Below are 17,502 nucleotides of genomic sequence, written 5' to 3' on the forward strand. Positions count from 1 at the left end.
AAGATTGAAACCTTAGATTTATTATTAACGATTAAATATGGTTTAATCAAAACTGGCAGGACTTTTGTAAGCATCAGAAATTCATCCAAGATCGCTTCTGTTCCCACGTTCCGCTGCCCGGCTAGAGGGAAAATGTCGGTTGTGTCTTTCTCGATGAGAGAAGAAAGACCAATATGTGCTTTTCGTGGTTTCAAACGGACCTTCTGTTCCTTCGGGGCTTTTGCTTAGTATCCAACAGCCAAATGGGGAAACTGAATGGGAAAAAAAGAATCATCATTAATTACTGTTAAATTCCTCAAACTAACCTGCTGTAAGTGATGGAAAGGAGACACTGTTAAAGTCCTCAAACTAACCTGCTATAAGTGATGGAAAGGAGTGTTATAAGATCGTAATGCTACTCGGTTTCTAATATTACCTTTTTTTTAATGGTATTTGTTAAGCGCTTACTATGTGCCAGCGCTGTACTAAGGTCTGGGTTGGATACAGGCTAATCAAGTTGGACACAGTCCTTGTCCCACATGGGGCTCGCAGTCTTAATCCCCATTTTACAGATGTGGTAAGAAGTCAAGTGACTTTCCCAAGGTCACCCAGCAAACAACTGGAGGAGCCAGGATTAGAACCCAGGTCTTTCTGAGTCTCAGGCCCATGCTCTAACCACTAGGCCACTGTGCTTCTCAGCCTAGTACCTAATGTGTATTTTAAAGAGCAAGGGGCAAATTTCAGGGTTCCTTACTCTCCCAAGCGCTTAGTACAGTGCTCTGCACCCAGTAAGCGCTGAATAAATGATTAACCGACAGGAAATGGGGCTGCCTATGCATAGTTGCTGGGACAGAAAACAGTGCTTTGCACACAGTAAGCGCTGAATAAATGCCGCCATCATTATTATTATTATTAAAAGGGAGTGATTCACAGCTGCTTGCCAACAGCCGCCGTCAGACAGGACCAGACCAAAGATGGTTTCCTTTGGAATTCCCAAACATTCCGGTTCTTAATGGCACGTGCGTTTCCTGATTCATTTTCCCTCACCCTCCACCCAGGTTGGAATCAGCCCAGGTTGTCGCAAGGACTGAGTTTCGGTTTCCGGCCGGGCGGAAACCATTTGCGGGGGCGGCTTCTCGGCCCACGTGAGTTTTCGACCGCGGGATCGTGCCCTGTGAGTTTTCCGCTGAACACCGTGCGGACACCTCATCCGATGGACAGCGCACGGGCCCGGGTGTCAGAAGGACCTGGGTTCTAATCCCGGCTCTGCCAAATGTCTGCTGTGACCTTGGGCAAGTCACTTCCCTCTTCTGGGCCTTGGTTACCTCATCTGCAAAATGGGTTTGAAAGGATGTGAACCCCGTGTGGGACGGGGACTGTGTCCAACCTGCTTGTTTTGGTTTTTGTTAATCAATCAATCATATAATAATAATAATAATAATGGCATTTATTAAGCGCTTACTATGTGCAAAGCACTGTTCTAAGCGCTGGCGGGATACAAGGTGATGAGGTTGTCCCACGTGGGGCTCACAGTCTTCATCCCCATTTTACAGATGAGGGAACTGAGGTACAGAGAAGTGAAGTGACTTGCCCAAAGTCACACAGCTGACAAGTGGCGGAGCCAGGATTTGAACCCATGACCTCTGACTCCAAAGCCCGGGCTCTTTCCCACTGAGCCACGCTGCTTCTCGTCTAAAAGGGGGAGACAGAGAACAAAACCAAACATAGTAACAAAATAAAACAAATAGAATAGATATGTACAAGTAAAATAAATAAATAAATAAATAGAGTAAGCACTTACTATGTGCCAGGCACTGTACTAAATGCTGAGGTAGATACAAGCTAATCAGATTGGACCAAGTCCAGGTTCACAGGTCTTGATCCCCATTTTACAGATGAGGAAACTGAGGCCCAGAGAAGTGACGTGAACGTTATTTTGTTGGTATGTTTGGTTTTGTTCTCTGTCTCCCCCTTTTAGACTGTGAGCCCACTGTTGGGTAAGAACTGTCTCTTTATGTTGCCAATTTGTACTTCCCAAGCGCTTAGTACAGTGCTCTGCACGTAGTAAGCGCTCAATAAATACGATTGATGATGATGATGACCCGAGATCACACAGCAGGGAAGTGACAGAGCTGGTCTTTCTGACTCCCACCCCCAGGCTCTATCCATTAGGCCACATTGCCCCTCTCCAGTTTCCAGGGAAGAAAAGCGCTCAAAATATATGCGTACTCCAAATAATCAACCGGAAAAACTCACCTCCCAAAAAGCCTGGTCATCAAAGTGTTTAACCACGTGGGGGGTTTTCCATATTTTCAACATTAAAAGTAAACCTGTTTAGGAACAGAACGTTTCCACGTGATTCATTCATTCAGTCGTATTTATTGAGCATTTACTGTGTGCGCGGCACTGTACTGGGCGCTCCATGTGATTCCGATGGAGTAGAAAGCACACTGCTTATGTCCGTAGCTGTAATTTATTTATTTCTATTAATCTCTGCCTCCCCCTCTAGACTGTAAGCTCGATGTGGTTAGGGAACGTGTCTGTTTACCATTCTACTGTACTCTCCCACGGGCTCTGCACACGGTAAGTGCTCAAATATGATTGAATGACTATATGAGAGCGTGGGAATCATCCAACATCCAGTCAGAATTACGGTAGGGATCCTTGGGAAAACTTCTCGCCGGTCCGGGGAGACAGATGAGTTAAAGTATCTTTCCTCTGTGGTTCTAACTGCTTCGGGAGACTTAAGCGTCTGGCAAGAACAAAGAAGAACTTGAGTCTGAGTTGTGTGGCTATCCTGCGCAATTTCGTGTGTTTGACCCAGGCCGAGCTGAGCTCAAGGGGTGGCCCATTTGAACCCCGGCCAGTTTAAAACAAAAACCGCATTCAAATTGGGCCACTTGGTTAGTTCCAGAAAAATAAACTTTCCTAGACCTCATTAGAACTAAACTACAAGCTTGTTGTGGGCAGGAAACGTGTCTATTGTATTCTCCCAAGTGCTCCTTCCTCCCCCTCTCCATCCCCCCGCCTTACCTCCTTCCCCTCCCCACACCACCTGTATATATGTTTGTACATATTTATTACTCTATTTTACTTGTACATATTCTATTTATTTTATTTTGTTAATCTGTTTGGTTTTGTTCTCCGTCTCCCCCTTCTAGACTGTGAGCCCGCTGTTGGGTAGGGACCGTCTCTAGATGTGGCCAACTTGGACTTCCCAAGCGCTTGGTCCAGTGCTCTGCACACAGTAAGCGCTCAATAAATACGATTGATTGATTGTTGAGTAGGGACCGTCTCTATATGTTGCCAACTTGTACTTCCCAAGCGCTTAGTACAGTGCTCTGCACACAGTAAGCGCTCAATAAATACGATTGATTGATTGTTGAGTAGGGACCGTCTCTATATGTTGCCAACTTGTACTTCCCAAACGCTTAGTCCAGTGCTCTGCACACAGTAAGCGCTCAATAAATACGATTGAATGCTCTGCACACAGCAAGTGCTCAGTAAATATGACTGAATGAGTGAAACACGTAATGATGTGATGAGGCCTGGAGAATCAGTCGTATTTCTTGAGCGCTTACTCTGTGCAGGGCACTCTGCTGAGCACTTGGGAGAGTACGGTACAGCAGAGAAGGGAAGCGACTTGCCTGAGGTCACACAGCGGACAAGTGGTGGTGCTGAGATTAGAACCCAGGTCCTCCCGATTCCCAGGGCCGGGCTGTAGCCACTAGGCCACTCTGCAGTCTGGGAGAGAAGCCGTCCTTGGGTGGAGTTGGCATATTAGGTGGGAAAAGGGGGATCAAATCGATCAAATGCCCGGGAGAAGATTGTTTCCTTGGGTTTATCGAAGGGCTTTTTCCACACTCACCTGTCAGGACGCCCGTCGCCAAACTCATAGCCACGGCTAAACTGAGACTGCCCGCGTCAAGCAGGGCCTGGTAGCCCATCCTAAAAACGAGAAAACAGAGAAGCAGAAGCAGCGTGGTGTAGTGAACAGCGCCTCAGAGTCAGAAGGTCACGGCTTCCAATCCCAGCTCTGCCACTTGTCTGCCGTATGACCTTGGGAAAGTCACTTTTAACCTCTCTGGGCCTCAGTTACCTCCTCTGTAAAATGGGGATTGAGACTGTGAGCCCCACGTGGGACAAAGGACCGCGTCCAACCCGACCTGCTCGTATCTACCCCAGCGCAGCGGGGCTCAGTGGAAAGAGCCCGGGCTTTGGAGTCAGAGGTGGTGGATTCAAATCCCGGCTCCGCCAAATGTCAGCTGTGTGACTTTGGGCAAGTCACTTCTCTGTGCCTCAGTGACCTCATCTGTAAAATGGGGATTAAGACTGTGAGCCCCCTGTGGGACAACCTGATCGCCTTGTAACCTCCCCAGCGCTTAGAACGGTGCTTTGCACATAGTAAGTGCTTAATAAATGCCATCATCATCATTATTATTATTATTACAGAGAATTATTATTATTAGAGAAGCAGCGTGGCTCTGTGGAAAGAGCCCGGGCTTTGGAGTCAGAGGTCATGGGTTCAAATCCCGGCTGCGCCACTTGTCAGCTGGGTGACTCTGGGCAAGTCACTTCACTTCTCTGTGCCTCAGTTACCTCATCTGTAAAATGGGGCTTAAGACTGTAAGCCCCCTGTGGGACAACCTGATCGCCTTGTAACCTCCCCAGCGCTTAGAACAGTGCTTTGCACATAGTAAGTGCTTAATAAATGCCATCATCATTATTATTATTATTATTACAGTGCCTGGCACATAGTAAGTGCTTAACAAATACCGTAATTCTTATTACTATTATCATTATTAATTTATTTTATTTTGTTAGTATGTTTGGTTTTGTTCTCTGTCTTCCCCTTATAGACTGTGAGCCCACTGTTGGGTAGGGACTGTCTCTATATGTTGCCAATTTGTACTTCCCAAGCGCTTAGTACAGTGCTCTGCACATAGTAAGCGCTCAATAAATACGATTGATGATGATGATGATTATTAAAGGCTTTCACCCCCACAGTGGCAACAACCGTCCCCCGTCTTGGACCGGGCCGCCGGGAATGCTGAATATCGGAACACCAGAATGGACAGGTTTCTCTGCAGCATTATTCATTCAATCGTGTTTATTGCGCGTTTACTGTGTGCAGAGCACTGTACTAAGCGCTTGGGAAGTACAAGTTGGCTTTTATGGGTTGGAAACACATTTTATGGGTGAGGAAACGGAGGCCCAGAGAAGTGAAGTGACCCACCCAAGGTCACCCAGCAGATAAGTGGTGGAGTTGAGATTAGAAACCAGGACCTCTGATTCTTAGGTCCATGCTCTTTTTCGTACTTTAAAAAAAAATGGTATTAAGCACTTACTATGTGCCAGGCACTGTACTAAATCCTGGGGTAGACACAAACTAATCAGGTTGGACACAGTCCCCGTCCCACCTGGGGCTCCCAGTCTTGGTCCCCGTTTTTCAATCAATCAATCAATCAGTCATATTTATTGAGCGCTTACTGTGTGCAGAGCACTGTACTAAGCGCTTGGGAAGTACAAGTTGGCAACATATAGAGACAGTCCCTGCCCAACAGTGGGCTCACAGTCTAAAAGGGGGAGACAGAGAACAAAACCAAACATACTAACAAAGTAAGATAAATAGAATCGATATGTACAAGTAAAATAAGTAAATAGAGTAATAAATATGTACATATATACAGGTGCTGTGGGGAAGGGAAGGAGGTAAGGCGGGGGGATGGAGATGAAGGAGGGGGCTCAGTGTGGGAAGGCCTCCTGGAGGAGGTGAGCTCTCAGTAGGGCCTTGAAGGGAGGAAGAGAGGGCAGAGGGAGGGCATTCCAGGCCCGGGGGAGGACGTGGGCCGGGGGTCGATGGTGGGACAGGCGAGAACGAGGTACAGTGAGGGGAGGGAATTAAGGCCCGAAGAAGTGAAGCGACGTGCCCGAGGTCACGCCGAAGACAAGTGGAGGAGCGGGGATCGGAACGCAGGGCCTCGAAGGGAAACGGAGGAACCTACTTGGTGAAATTGGTCCAACTGGCCTCCACCAGATTGAACCCGATGTAGGCGACGCCTCCGAGCAGCCCGGGCAGGCCGAAGGTGGAGTGAACGCCACAGGTGTCGTGAATCTTGAGCACTCGGTTAAAGCACACCTAGGGGGCAAAATGGGGCACGGGGGGCTGACCAATCTGCCTCGCCCCCTTCCCATGACGACCCACCCAACACAACCGGCCCATCTGATGCCAACCTCCTCGCTGAACCCCTGACGAGCAGCGGCCTCGGTAACGGGCTGTGACGCGGCAAGGACGGATTGTTTGAGGATTGTTTCTAGGCCGTGAGCCCGCTGTTGGGTAGGGACCGTCTCTATGTGTTGCCGACTTGTACTTTCCAATCAATCAATCAATCAATCGTATTTATTGAGCGCTTACTATGTGCAGAGCACTGGACTAAGTGCTTGGGAAGTACAAATTGGCAACACATAGTGACAGTCCCTACCCAACAGTGGGCTCACGGTCTAAAAGGGGGAGACAGAGAACAGAACCAAACATACCAACAAAATAAAATAAATAGGATAGAAATGTACAAGTAAAATAAATGAATAAATAGAGTAATAAATATGTACAACCATATATACATATATACAGGTGCTGTGGGGAAGGGATGGAGAGGGGGGCGAGAGGGAGAGGAAGGAAGGGGCTCAGTCTGGGAAGGCCTCCTGGAGGAGGTGAGCTCTCAGCAGGGCCTTGAAGGGAGGAAGAGAGCTAGCTTGGCGGATGGGCAGAGGGAGCGCCCTCCAAGCGCTTAGTGCTCTGCCCACAGTAAGTGCTCGATTAATACGATTGATTGATTGATCGATTGAGGAGGGAACCTCACCGGTAAGCATTTGGCCCCCAAGACGGAGATGGAGCCGGCCACCAGTCCAAGAGCCATGGCCAAGGCCGGGGACTCGATGAGGCGAGCCGTGGGGCCCACGGCCACCCCGCCGGCCAGCGTCGCGTTGTGTACGTCGACCTGCAGGACGGAGCGAGAACCAAAGGTGAGGTGGATGGACCCCCGGGGGGGGGGGGGGGCGGAGAGCACAATCCAGCGGGAAGACAGTTTTCAACCCTCAGTATTACAATTAAATTATAATTTATGGTATTTTTTTAATGGCATTTATTAAGCGCTTACTATGTGCAAAGCACTGTTCCAAGCGCTGGGGAGGATACAAGGTGACCACGTTGTCCCACTTGGGGCTCACAGTCTTAATCCACATTTTCTTTTAGACTGTGAGCCCACTGTTGGGTAGGGACTGTCTCTATGTGTTGCCAATTTGTACTTCCCAAGCGCTTAGTACAGTGCTCTGCACATAGTAAGCGCTCAATAAATACGATTGATTGATTGATTGATTTTCCGGATGAGGGAACTGAGGCCCAGAGAAGTGAAGTGACTGGCCCAAAGTCACCCAGCTGGCAATTGGCAGAGCCGGGATTTGAACCCGTGACGTTTGGCTCCAAAGCCCGGCACTGGGCCACGAGGGTGGGCACTGTGCTAAGCACTGGGGTGGATACAAGCACATCGGGTTGGACGCAGTCCCCGTCCCACGTGGGGCTCCTCTCAGTTTACAGAGGAGGGAACTGAGGCAAAGAGAAGTGAAGTAATTTGCCCAAAGCCACACAGCGGACAGGCGGCGAAGCCGGGATTGGGAGCCGGGTCCTTCGGACTCCCAAGCCCGGACTCTAGGCCACGAGGTCTTTTCCTGGGATTGGGAAGAGCTAGCGGCCCCGCTGCTCCGGTTACAGCTCGGGCCTGGGCGTCAGAAGGACCTGGGTTCTAATCCCAGCTCTGCCACTTCCCTGTTGTGTGACTTGGGGCAATTTTTTTTTATAACGGCATTTATTAAGCGCTTACTATGTGCCAAGCACTGTTCTAAGCGCTGGGAATTGTTAGTTTCTCTGGAGAAGCAGCATGGCTCAATGGAAAGAGCCCGGGCTTGGGAGTCAGAGGTCATCGGTTCAAATCCCGGCTCTGCCAATTAATAATAATGGCATTCGTTAAGCACTTACTATATGCAAAGCACTGTTCAAAGCGCTTGGCGGGGGGATACAAGGTGATCAGGTGGTCCCACGTGGGGCTCACAGTCTTAATCTCCATTTTACAGAGGAGGCAACTGAGGCCCAGAGAAGTGAAATGACTTACCCAATGTCACACAGCAGACATGTGGCGGAGTTGGGATTCGAACCCATGACCTCTGACTCCAGAGCCTGTGCTCTTTCCACTGAGCCACGCTGCTTCTGCTGTGTGACCTTGGCCAAGTCACTTCACTTCTTTTAGACTGCGAGCCCACTGTTGGGTAGGGACTGTCTGTATATGTTGCCAATTTGTACTTCCCAAGCGCTTAGTACAGTGCACACAGTAAGCGCTCAATAAATACGATTGATGATGCTGACTTCTCTTTGCCTCAGTTCCCTCCTCTGTAAGATGGGGATTAAGACTGTGAGCCCCACGTGGGACAACCTGATCACCTTGTATCCTCCCCAGCGCTTAGGACGGTGCTTTGCACATAGTAAGCGCTGAACAAATGCCATCATTTATTATTCTCTGGGCCTCTGTACCCTCATCAGTCAAATGGGCTTATTAATAATAATAATAATAATAATAATATAATAATAATAATAATAATAATGGGGTTAAGACCATGAGCCCCGTGTGGGATGGAGACCGTGTCCAACCCGATTTTCTTTTATCTACTCCAGCGCTCCATACACTGCCTGGCCCATAGTAAGAGCTTAAGAAACACCATTATTAGTATTATTGTTATTATTCCGAGGCGGAGCCGCCCTGCCCCAGCCTGCTGGTTAAGCTGGAAGAGCAGGAAAATGGCCGGTAGGTGCCCAAGAAAGGCCTGTGCCACCATCAATCAATCAATTGTATTTATTGAGCGCTTATTGGGTGCAGAGCACTGTACTGAGCGCTCGGGAGAGAACAACTCCAACAGAGTTGGTAGACAAGTTCCCCCACCTCAGCAGCTGGTCCTCGCTGTGGCTTTCCAGGGCTTCATAGCCTGCTGTTTTTTGGGAATGATACTTGTTGAGCGCTTACTATGTGCCAGGCACTGTTGAGCAGTGGAATAGGAGAAGCAGCGTGGCTCAGTGGAAAGAGCCCGGGCTTTGCAGTCAGAGGTCATGGGTTCAAATCCCGGTTCCACCAATTGTCAGCTGTGTGACTTTGGGCGAGTCACTTCTCTGGGCCTCAGTTACCTCATCTGTAAAATGAGGATTTAGACTGTGAGCCCCACTTGGGACAACCCGATCACCTTGTATCCTCCCCAGCGTTTAGAACAGTGGTTGGCACATAGTAAGCGCTTGTGGAAAGAGCCCGGGCTTTGGAGTCAGAGGTCATGGGTTCAAATCCCAGTTCCGCCACTTGTCAGCTGTGTGACTTTGGGCAAGTCACTTCTCTGGGCCTCAGTTACCTCATCTGTAAAATGGGGATTAAGACTGTGAGCCCCCTGTGGGCCAACCTGATCACCTTGTAACCTCCCCAGCGCTTAGAACAGTGCTTGGCACATTGTAAGTGCTTAATAAATAAAAAAGCAGCATGGCTCAGTGGAAAGAGCCCGGGCTTTGGAGTCAGAGGTCATGGGTTCAAATCCCAGTTCCGCCACCTGTCAGCTGTATGACTTTGGGCAAGTCAGTTAACTTCTCTGGGCCTCAGTTCCCTCATCTGTAAAATGGGGATGAAGACTGGGAGCCCCCCGTGGGACAATCTGATCACCTTGTAACCTCCCCAGCGCTTAGAACAGTGCTTTGCACATAGTAGACTGTGAGCCCACTGTTGGGTAGGGACTGTCTCTATATGTTGCCAATTTGTACTTCCCAAGCGCTTAGTACAGTGCTCTGGACATAGTAAGCGCTCAATAAATACGATTGATGATGATGATAGTAAGTGCTTAATAAATGCCATTATTATTATTATTATTATAATGAGGTTGGACACAGTCCCTGTCCCACATGGGGCCCCCAGTTTAGGGCCCTGTCCCTCCCCACATCCCCTCACCTTTCCCCTGCCCTCTCTCCCTCGGTCCCTCCCTCTCACCATATCGATCTTCCCTCGGCTGTGCGCTGCAGCCGACAGAGCTATGGCGGTCACCGCGCTGGCCGCGATGGCGTAGTAGGTGTTGAAGACGGCCTTCTTCGCCACGTGAACGTCCAGCAAGACGGAATTGAAGGTGGGCCAGAACATCCACAGGAAGAGCGTGCCTGCCACACAGGATGCCCGCCCGCCCGTCAGAACCTCAGCAGTCCTCAGGTCTGCCCGCCACATTTTCCCCCAGGCCTCCTGAGGAGGAGGAGGAGGAGGAGGAAGAGGAGCCCCCGGTTTCCTGGGAGGCAATCAGGCTTTTGGGAAAAGGAGAGAATTCTTCCCCAGCCCTTCCCGGGACGTCTGACCTTTGAGCCCCCTTCTAATAATAATAATAATGGCATTTATTAAGCCCTTACTATGTGCAGCGCACCGTTCTAAGTGCCGGGGAGGTTACAAGGCGATCAGGTTGGCCCATGGGGGGCTCACAGTCTTCATCCCCATTTTCCACATGAGGTAACTGAGGCCCAGAGAAGTGAAGTGACTCGCCCAAAGTCACCCAGCTGACAATTGGCGGAGCCGGGATTTGAACCCGTGACCTCGGACTCCAAAGCCTGGACTCTTTCCACTGAGCCACGCTGCTGCTGCTTCTTCTTCTAGACTGTGAGCCCGTTGTTGGGTAGGGACCATCTCTATATGTTGCCGACTTGTACTTCCCAAGCGCTTAGTACAGTGCTCTGCACACAGTAAGTGCTCAATAAATACTATTGAATGAATGAAAGAATGAACCAGGGGCTGAGCATGTGAGGGGGCTTCGCTGATACTCTTTAGACCATAAGGCTGTCCCTCTAGACGGCCTCTTGTGGGCAGGGAATCTGTCTACCAACTCTGTTGGATTGGACTCCCGAACGCTTAGTACATCATCATCATCATCAATCGTATTTATTGAGCGCTTACTGTGTGCAGAGCACTGTACTAAGCGCTTGGGAAGTACAAGTTTGCAACACATAGAGACAGTCCCTACCCAACAGTGGGCTCACAGTCTAAAAGGGGGAAGACAGAGAACAAAACCAAACATACTAACAAAATAAAATAAATAGAATAGATATGTACAAGTAAAATAAATAAATAAATAAATAGAGTAATAAATATGTACAAACATATATACATATATACAGGTGCTGTGGGGAAGGGAAGGAGGTAAGATGGGGGGGATGGAGAGGGGGACGAGGGGGAGAGGAAGGAAGGGGCTCACTGTGGGAAGGCCTCCTGGAGGAGGTGAGCTCTTAGTAGGGCCTTGAAGGGAGGAAGAGAGCTAGCTTGGCGGATGGGCAGAGGGATTGGGGGCATCCCAGGCCCGGGGGAGGACGTGGGCCGGGGGTCGATGGCGGGACAGGCGAGAACGAGGTACGGGGAGGAGATTAGCAGCACAGTGCTTGGCACACAGTCAGTCAATCGTACTATTGAGAGCTTACTGTGTACAGAGCACTGTACTAAGGTCTTGGGAGAGGACAACAGAACAATATAACAGACACATCCCCTGCCCACAGCGAGATTACAGTCTGGGGAGAGGAGGGGACAGACATTAATGTACATAAAAATAAATGACAGATACAGACTTAAGAAGCAGAGAAGCAGCATGGCTCCATGGGAAGAGCACTGACTTTGGAGTCAGAAGTCATGGGTTCAAATCCCGGCTCTGCCAATTGTCAGCTGTGTCACTTTGGGCAAGTCACTTCACTTCCCCTTTTAGACTGTGAGCCCACTGTTGGGTAGGGACTGTCTCTATATGTTGCCAACTTGTACTTCCCAAGCGCTTAGTACAGTGCTCCGCACACAGTAAGCGCTCAATAAATACGATTGATTGATTGACTGATTCCCTTTGCCTCAATTACCTCATCTGGAAAATGGGGATGAAGACTGTGAGCCCCCCCACTTGGGACAACCTGATCACCTTGCAACCTTCCCAGCGCTTAAAACAGTGCTTTTCACATAGTAAGTGCTTAATAAATGCCATTATTATTATTATTATAAGTGCTGTAGGGTTGGGAGTCGGGGGATGAATGAAGGGAGCGAGTCAGGGCGACGCAGAAGGGAGTGGGAGAAGAGGAAAGGAGGCGGTCCAGTAGATGCTCAAGGAATACGCTTGATTTCCCAGATGGGAACGCCCCAGCAGAGGAAAACGGGCCTCCCCGAGACCTGATTTTTCCACTCCCACCCACGGCACAACCTCCCCACCCCGCCTCCCTTGGGTGTGAGGGGTCTTACCCAGCATGGAAAATAAGCCGGTGGTAGTTGCTGCCTTGGCCTTCTCCAAGGCTTCCTTGGGCAGTGGCTTCCAGAGGAACCAGGCCACCATCAATCCAAAATAGGCCCCAAAAATGTGGACGTACATCATGAACTCGTGGGTCTCCACCTGCAAAGCAGCCCAGCAGGAACCTTGAGAATGGAAGCATCTGGAGGGCAGGCCTGGACGCCTTATTCCGTTGCCACATCCTCCAGGATGATCCTAAAACTGAAGACCTTTTACCCGAGTCTCGTCAATAGCGTGGCCTTATGGAAAGAGGCTGAAGGTCAGTAGCGGGGTTCACCCAGCCGGGCCCAGGAGCCCCCCCCACCTTCGACCTGAGGGTGGGAATTATTTCTCTTATTTCTCTTATTATTACTTCCATTATTTTTTATTATTATTTCTGCTTCTAGAGAAGCAGCGTGGCCCAGTGGAAAGAGCCCGGGCTTTGGAGTCCGAGGTCATGGGTTCAAATCCCCCTCCCCATCCCCGCGCCTTACCTCCTTCCCCTCCCCACAGCACCTGTATATATGTTTATATGTTTGTACAGATGTATTACTCTATTTTACTTGTACATCTTTATTCTATTTCTTTTATTTTGTTAATATGTTTTGTTTTGTTGCCTGTCTCCCCCTTCTAGACTGTGAGCCCGCTGTTGGGTAGGGATCGTCTCTGGATGTTGCCAACTTGTACTTCCCAAGCACTTAGTACAGTGCTGTGCACACAGTAAGCGCTCAACAAATACGATTGAATGAATGAATGAATAAAGAAGATTGAATGAATGAATAAATACGAATGAATGAATGAATGAATGAATGAATGAATGAATTTGACCAGCCCAAAATTCACTGCTTTTCTCCCTGGGCTAGTGACTGTTTTACCTACAGGTCTGCACCCCTCTTTTCAGGTCTCGGGGCTCAGAGTCAGAGTTTGAGTGCAGAAGGATTCCCACTGGGATACCTTTCCTCCAGAACAGTTGCCAAGAAGCAACTCGATAAAGGAGCCAAGAGAAGTGGATCTTTCAAAGCCCTTGATGGATTTGGCCCCGTTCTCCCTCATAAAGGTAAGGACGTCAGCCCCCGCTTTGGCTGGGGGGAAACCGAGGCATAGGCCGATCCAGAAGCAAGCCCATAGAGAGACGAACAGACCTGTGGGATGGATCTAGGAGGAGGTCCAGAGCCCCTGTGATACTTCACTGACATAATAATAATAACGATGGCATTTATTAAGCGCTTACTATGTGCAAAGCACTGTTCTAAGCGCTGGGGAGGTTACAAGGTGATCAGGTTGTCCCACGGGGGGCTCACAGTCTTAATCCCCATTTTACAGATGAGGCCCAGAGAAGTTAAGTGACTTGCCCAGAGTCACCCAGCTGACAATTGGCAGAGCCGGGATTTGAACCCATGACCTCTGACTCCAAAGCCGTGCTCTTTCCACTGAGCCACACTGCTTCTCTAACTTCACTCTTGACTAGGAATGCCCCCTGCACTTATAATAATAATAATGATAATAGTTAACAATGATTAATTACAATGTTTGCCACATAGTACACGCTTAAGAAATACCCTTAAAAAAAGTTTTTAAAAAGCACTTACTATGTATCCAGCACTGTACTAAGAGCTGGGGTAGCTACAAGATCGTCAGGTCCCTAATGGGGCTCCCGGTTTAAGTAGGGGGGAGAACAGGAATCGAATCCCCATTTTGCAGATGAGGGAACTGAGGCTCAGATAAGTGAAGTGACTTATCCAAGGTCATACAGCAGACAAGGAGCGCAGCTGGGATTATTATAATAATAATAATTGTGAGCCCGTTGTTGGGTAAGGACCGTCTCTATATGTTGCCAACTTGTACTTCCCAAGCGCTTAGTACAGTGCTCTGCGCACAGTAAGCGCTCAGTAAATATGACTGAATGAATGAATCGTGGTGTTTAAGTGCTTACTATGTGCCAGGCACTGTTCTAAGTGCTGGGGTGGATCCAAGCAAATCGGGTTGGACATAGTTCCCATCCCGCGTGGGGCTCACAGTCTTAATCCCCCTTTTAGACTGTGAGCCCACTGTTGGGTAGGGACTGTCTCTATATGTTGCCAACTTGTACTTCCCAAGCGCCTAGTACAGTGCTCTGCACACAGCGCTCAATAAATACGATTGATTGATTGATTAATCCCCATTTTCCAGATGAGGTAATTGAGGCCCAGAGAAGTGAAGCCACTTGCCCAAGGTCACCCAGCAGACAAGTGGCGGAACGAGCCCGTCTTCTAGACTGTGAGCCCGTTGTGGGGTAGGGACCGTCTCTCTATGTTGCCGATTGGTACTTCCCAAGCGCTCTGCACACAGTAAGCGCTCAATAAATCCGATTGAATTTTTAGACTGTGAGCCCACTGTTGGGTAGGGACCGTCTCTCTATGTCGCCAACTTGTACTTCCCAGGCGCTTAGTCCGGTGCTCTGCACATAGTAAGCGCTCAATAAATAATAATAATAATAATGGCATTTATTAAGTGCTTACTATGTGCAAAGCACTGTTCTAAGCGCTGGGGAGGTTACAAGGCGATCAGGTTGTCCCACTTGGGGCTCCCCGTCTTCATCCCCATTTTCCAGATGAGGAAACTGAGGCCCAGAGAAGTGAAGTGACCGGCCCAAGGTCACACAGCTGACAAGCGGCGGAGCTGGGGTTTGAACCCGTGACCTCTGACTCCCAAGCCCACGCTCTTTCCACTGACTGAGCCACGCTGCTTCTCAAGAAATCAATAAAAATACGATTGATTGATTGAATGAATGAATGAACTGGGATTAGAACCCACATTCAGTCAGCCAGTCAGCCGTATTTATTGAGTGCTTACTGTGTGCAGAGCACCGGACGAAGCGCTTGGGAAGTACAAGATCCTTGCGCCTCCGAGGCCCCGGGCTCCACCCATTAGGCCACACTGCTTGGCTTGGGGCAGCCAAGACGTTCCCAGGTCCCGGAACGGCCCCGCCGCCCGAGTCACCTGGAGGATTTCCAGGCTGAGCCACCTGGTGATGGAGAAGGCCGAGACTTCCACCAGCGTCATCACCAGGAGCTGGACCACATTGGCCTGGCCCAGGATGGCCCCGGCCGAGATCAGCACGGATACCACACTCATGGTGGCCACCAACAGGCTGCGAGACAGGGAGAGGGAGAGGGAGAGAGAGAGAGAGAGAGAGAGACTGTGTTCAATCAATCAATCAATCAATCAATCAATCAATCAATCGTCTTTATTGAGCGCTTACTGTGTGCAGAGCACTGTACTAAGCTCTTGGGAAGTCCAAATTGGCAACACATAGAGACAGTCCCTACCCAACAGTGGGCTCACAGTCTAAAAGTTTCATTCATTCAATCGTATTTATTAATAATAATAATGGCATTTATTAAGCGCTTACTATGTGCAAAGCACTGTTCTCATCAATCGATCAATCGTATTGATTGAGCGCCGACCGTGTGCAGAGCACTGGACTAAGCGCTTGGGAAGTCCAAGTTGGCAACATCTAGAGACGGTCCCGACCCAACGGTGGGCTCGCAGTCTAGAAGGGGGAGCGCTTACTATGTGCCAATCACTGGGATAGACACAATGACTATCTATGACTATGACTAATATCATCATCATCATCATCAATCGTATTTATTGAGCGCTTACTATGTGCAGAGCACTGTACTAAGCGCTTGGGAAGTACAAATTGGCAACACATAGAGACAGTCCCTACCCAGCAGTGGGCTCACAGTCTAAAAGGGGGAGACAGAGAACAAAACCAAACATACCGACAAAATAAAATAAATAGGACAGATATGTACAAGTAAAATGAGCCCACTGTTGGGTAGGGACTGTCTCTATATGTTGCCAACTTGGACTTCCCAAGCGCTTAGTCCAGTGCTCTGCACACAGTAAGCGCTCAATAAATACGATTGATGATGATCCAATGACTAAAATGACTATGATTAGACTGTGAGCCCACTGTTGGGTAGGGAGTGTCTCTATATGTTGCCAACTTGTACTTCCCAAGCGCTTAGTACAGTGCTCTGCACACAGTGAGCGCTCAATAAATACAATTGATGATGATGATGATGACTGTCTCTATATGTTGCCAACTTGTACTTCCCAAGCTCTTAGTACAGTGCTCTGCACACAGTAAGCACTCAATAAATATGATTGATGATGATACAATGACTATGACTATGACTATGACTAATAATGACTATGATTAGACTGTGAGCCCACTGTTGGGTAGGAACTGTCTCTAGATGTTGCCAACTTGGACTTCCCAAGCGCTTAGTCCAGTGCTCTGCACACAGTAAGCACTCAATAAATACGATTGATGATGATACAATGACTATCTATGACTATGACTATGACTAATAATGACTATGATTAGACTGTGAGCCCACTGTTGGGTAGGGACTGTCTCTATATGTTGCCAACTTGTACTTCCCAAGCGCTTAGTCCAGTGCTCTGCACATAGTAAGCGCTCAATAAATACGATTGATGATGATACAATGACTATCTATGACTATGACTATGACTAATAATGACTATGATTAGACTGTGAGCCCACTGTTCGGTAGGGACTGTCTCTATATGTTGCCAACTTGGACTTCCCAAGCGCTTAGTACAGTGCTCTGCACACAGTAAGTGCTCAATAAATACGATTGATGATGATGACTGTCTCTATATGTTGCCAACTTGTACTTCCCAAGCGCTTAGTCCAGTGCTCTGCACACAGTAAGCGCTCAATAAATACGATTGATGATGATACAATGACTATCTATGACTATGACTATGACTAATAATGACTATGATTAGACTGTGAGCCCACTGTTGGGTAGGGACTGTCTCTATATGTTGCCAACTTGTACTTCCCAAGCGCTTAGTCCAGTGCTCTGCACATAGTAAGTGCTCAATAAATACAATTGATGATGATACAATGACTATCTATGACTATGACTATGACTAATAATGACTATGATTAGACTGTGAGCCCACTGTTGGGTAGGGACTGTCTCTATATGTTGCCAACTTGGACTTCCCAAGCACTTAGTACAGTGCTCTGCACACAGTGAGCACTCAATAAATACGATTGATGATGATGATGATGACTGTCTCTATATGTTGCCAACTTGTACTTCCCAAGCTTTTAGTACAGTGCTCTGCACACAGTAAGCACTCAATAAATATGAT

General features: G+C 48.5%; 1 protein-coding gene across 1 annotated transcript in view; it reads right to left on the reverse strand.

The window, feature by feature from the left end:
* Nucleotides 1-17,502, reverse strand: part of RHCE (Rh blood group CcEe antigens) — a 47,473-nt gene continuing 29,971 nt past the window's right edge. Inside the window, exons 4-11 of the mRNA XM_038758181.1 lie at nucleotides 15,301-15,451; nucleotides 12,297-12,444; nucleotides 10,044-10,207; nucleotides 6,840-6,977; nucleotides 5,985-6,118; nucleotides 3,848-3,927; nucleotides 2,236-2,309; nucleotides 1-251 (exon numbers count right to left, since the gene is read on the reverse strand). Of these exons, the coding sequence (XP_038614109.1) occupies nucleotides 225-251; nucleotides 2,236-2,309; nucleotides 3,848-3,927; nucleotides 5,985-6,118; nucleotides 6,840-6,977; nucleotides 10,044-10,207; nucleotides 12,297-12,444; nucleotides 15,301-15,451 (916 nt within the window). The 3' untranslated portion in view covers nucleotides 1-224. The remainder of the gene's footprint in view (nucleotides 252-2,235; nucleotides 2,310-3,847; nucleotides 3,928-5,984; nucleotides 6,119-6,839; nucleotides 6,978-10,043; nucleotides 10,208-12,296; nucleotides 12,445-15,300; nucleotides 15,452-17,502) is intronic.

Source organism: Tachyglossus aculeatus, chromosome 16 (genome assembly GCF_015852505.1).
Source record: "Tachyglossus aculeatus isolate mTacAcu1 chromosome 16, mTacAcu1.pri, whole genome shotgun sequence".
Lineage (NCBI taxonomy): Eukaryota > Metazoa > Chordata > Mammalia > Monotremata > Tachyglossidae > Tachyglossus > Tachyglossus aculeatus.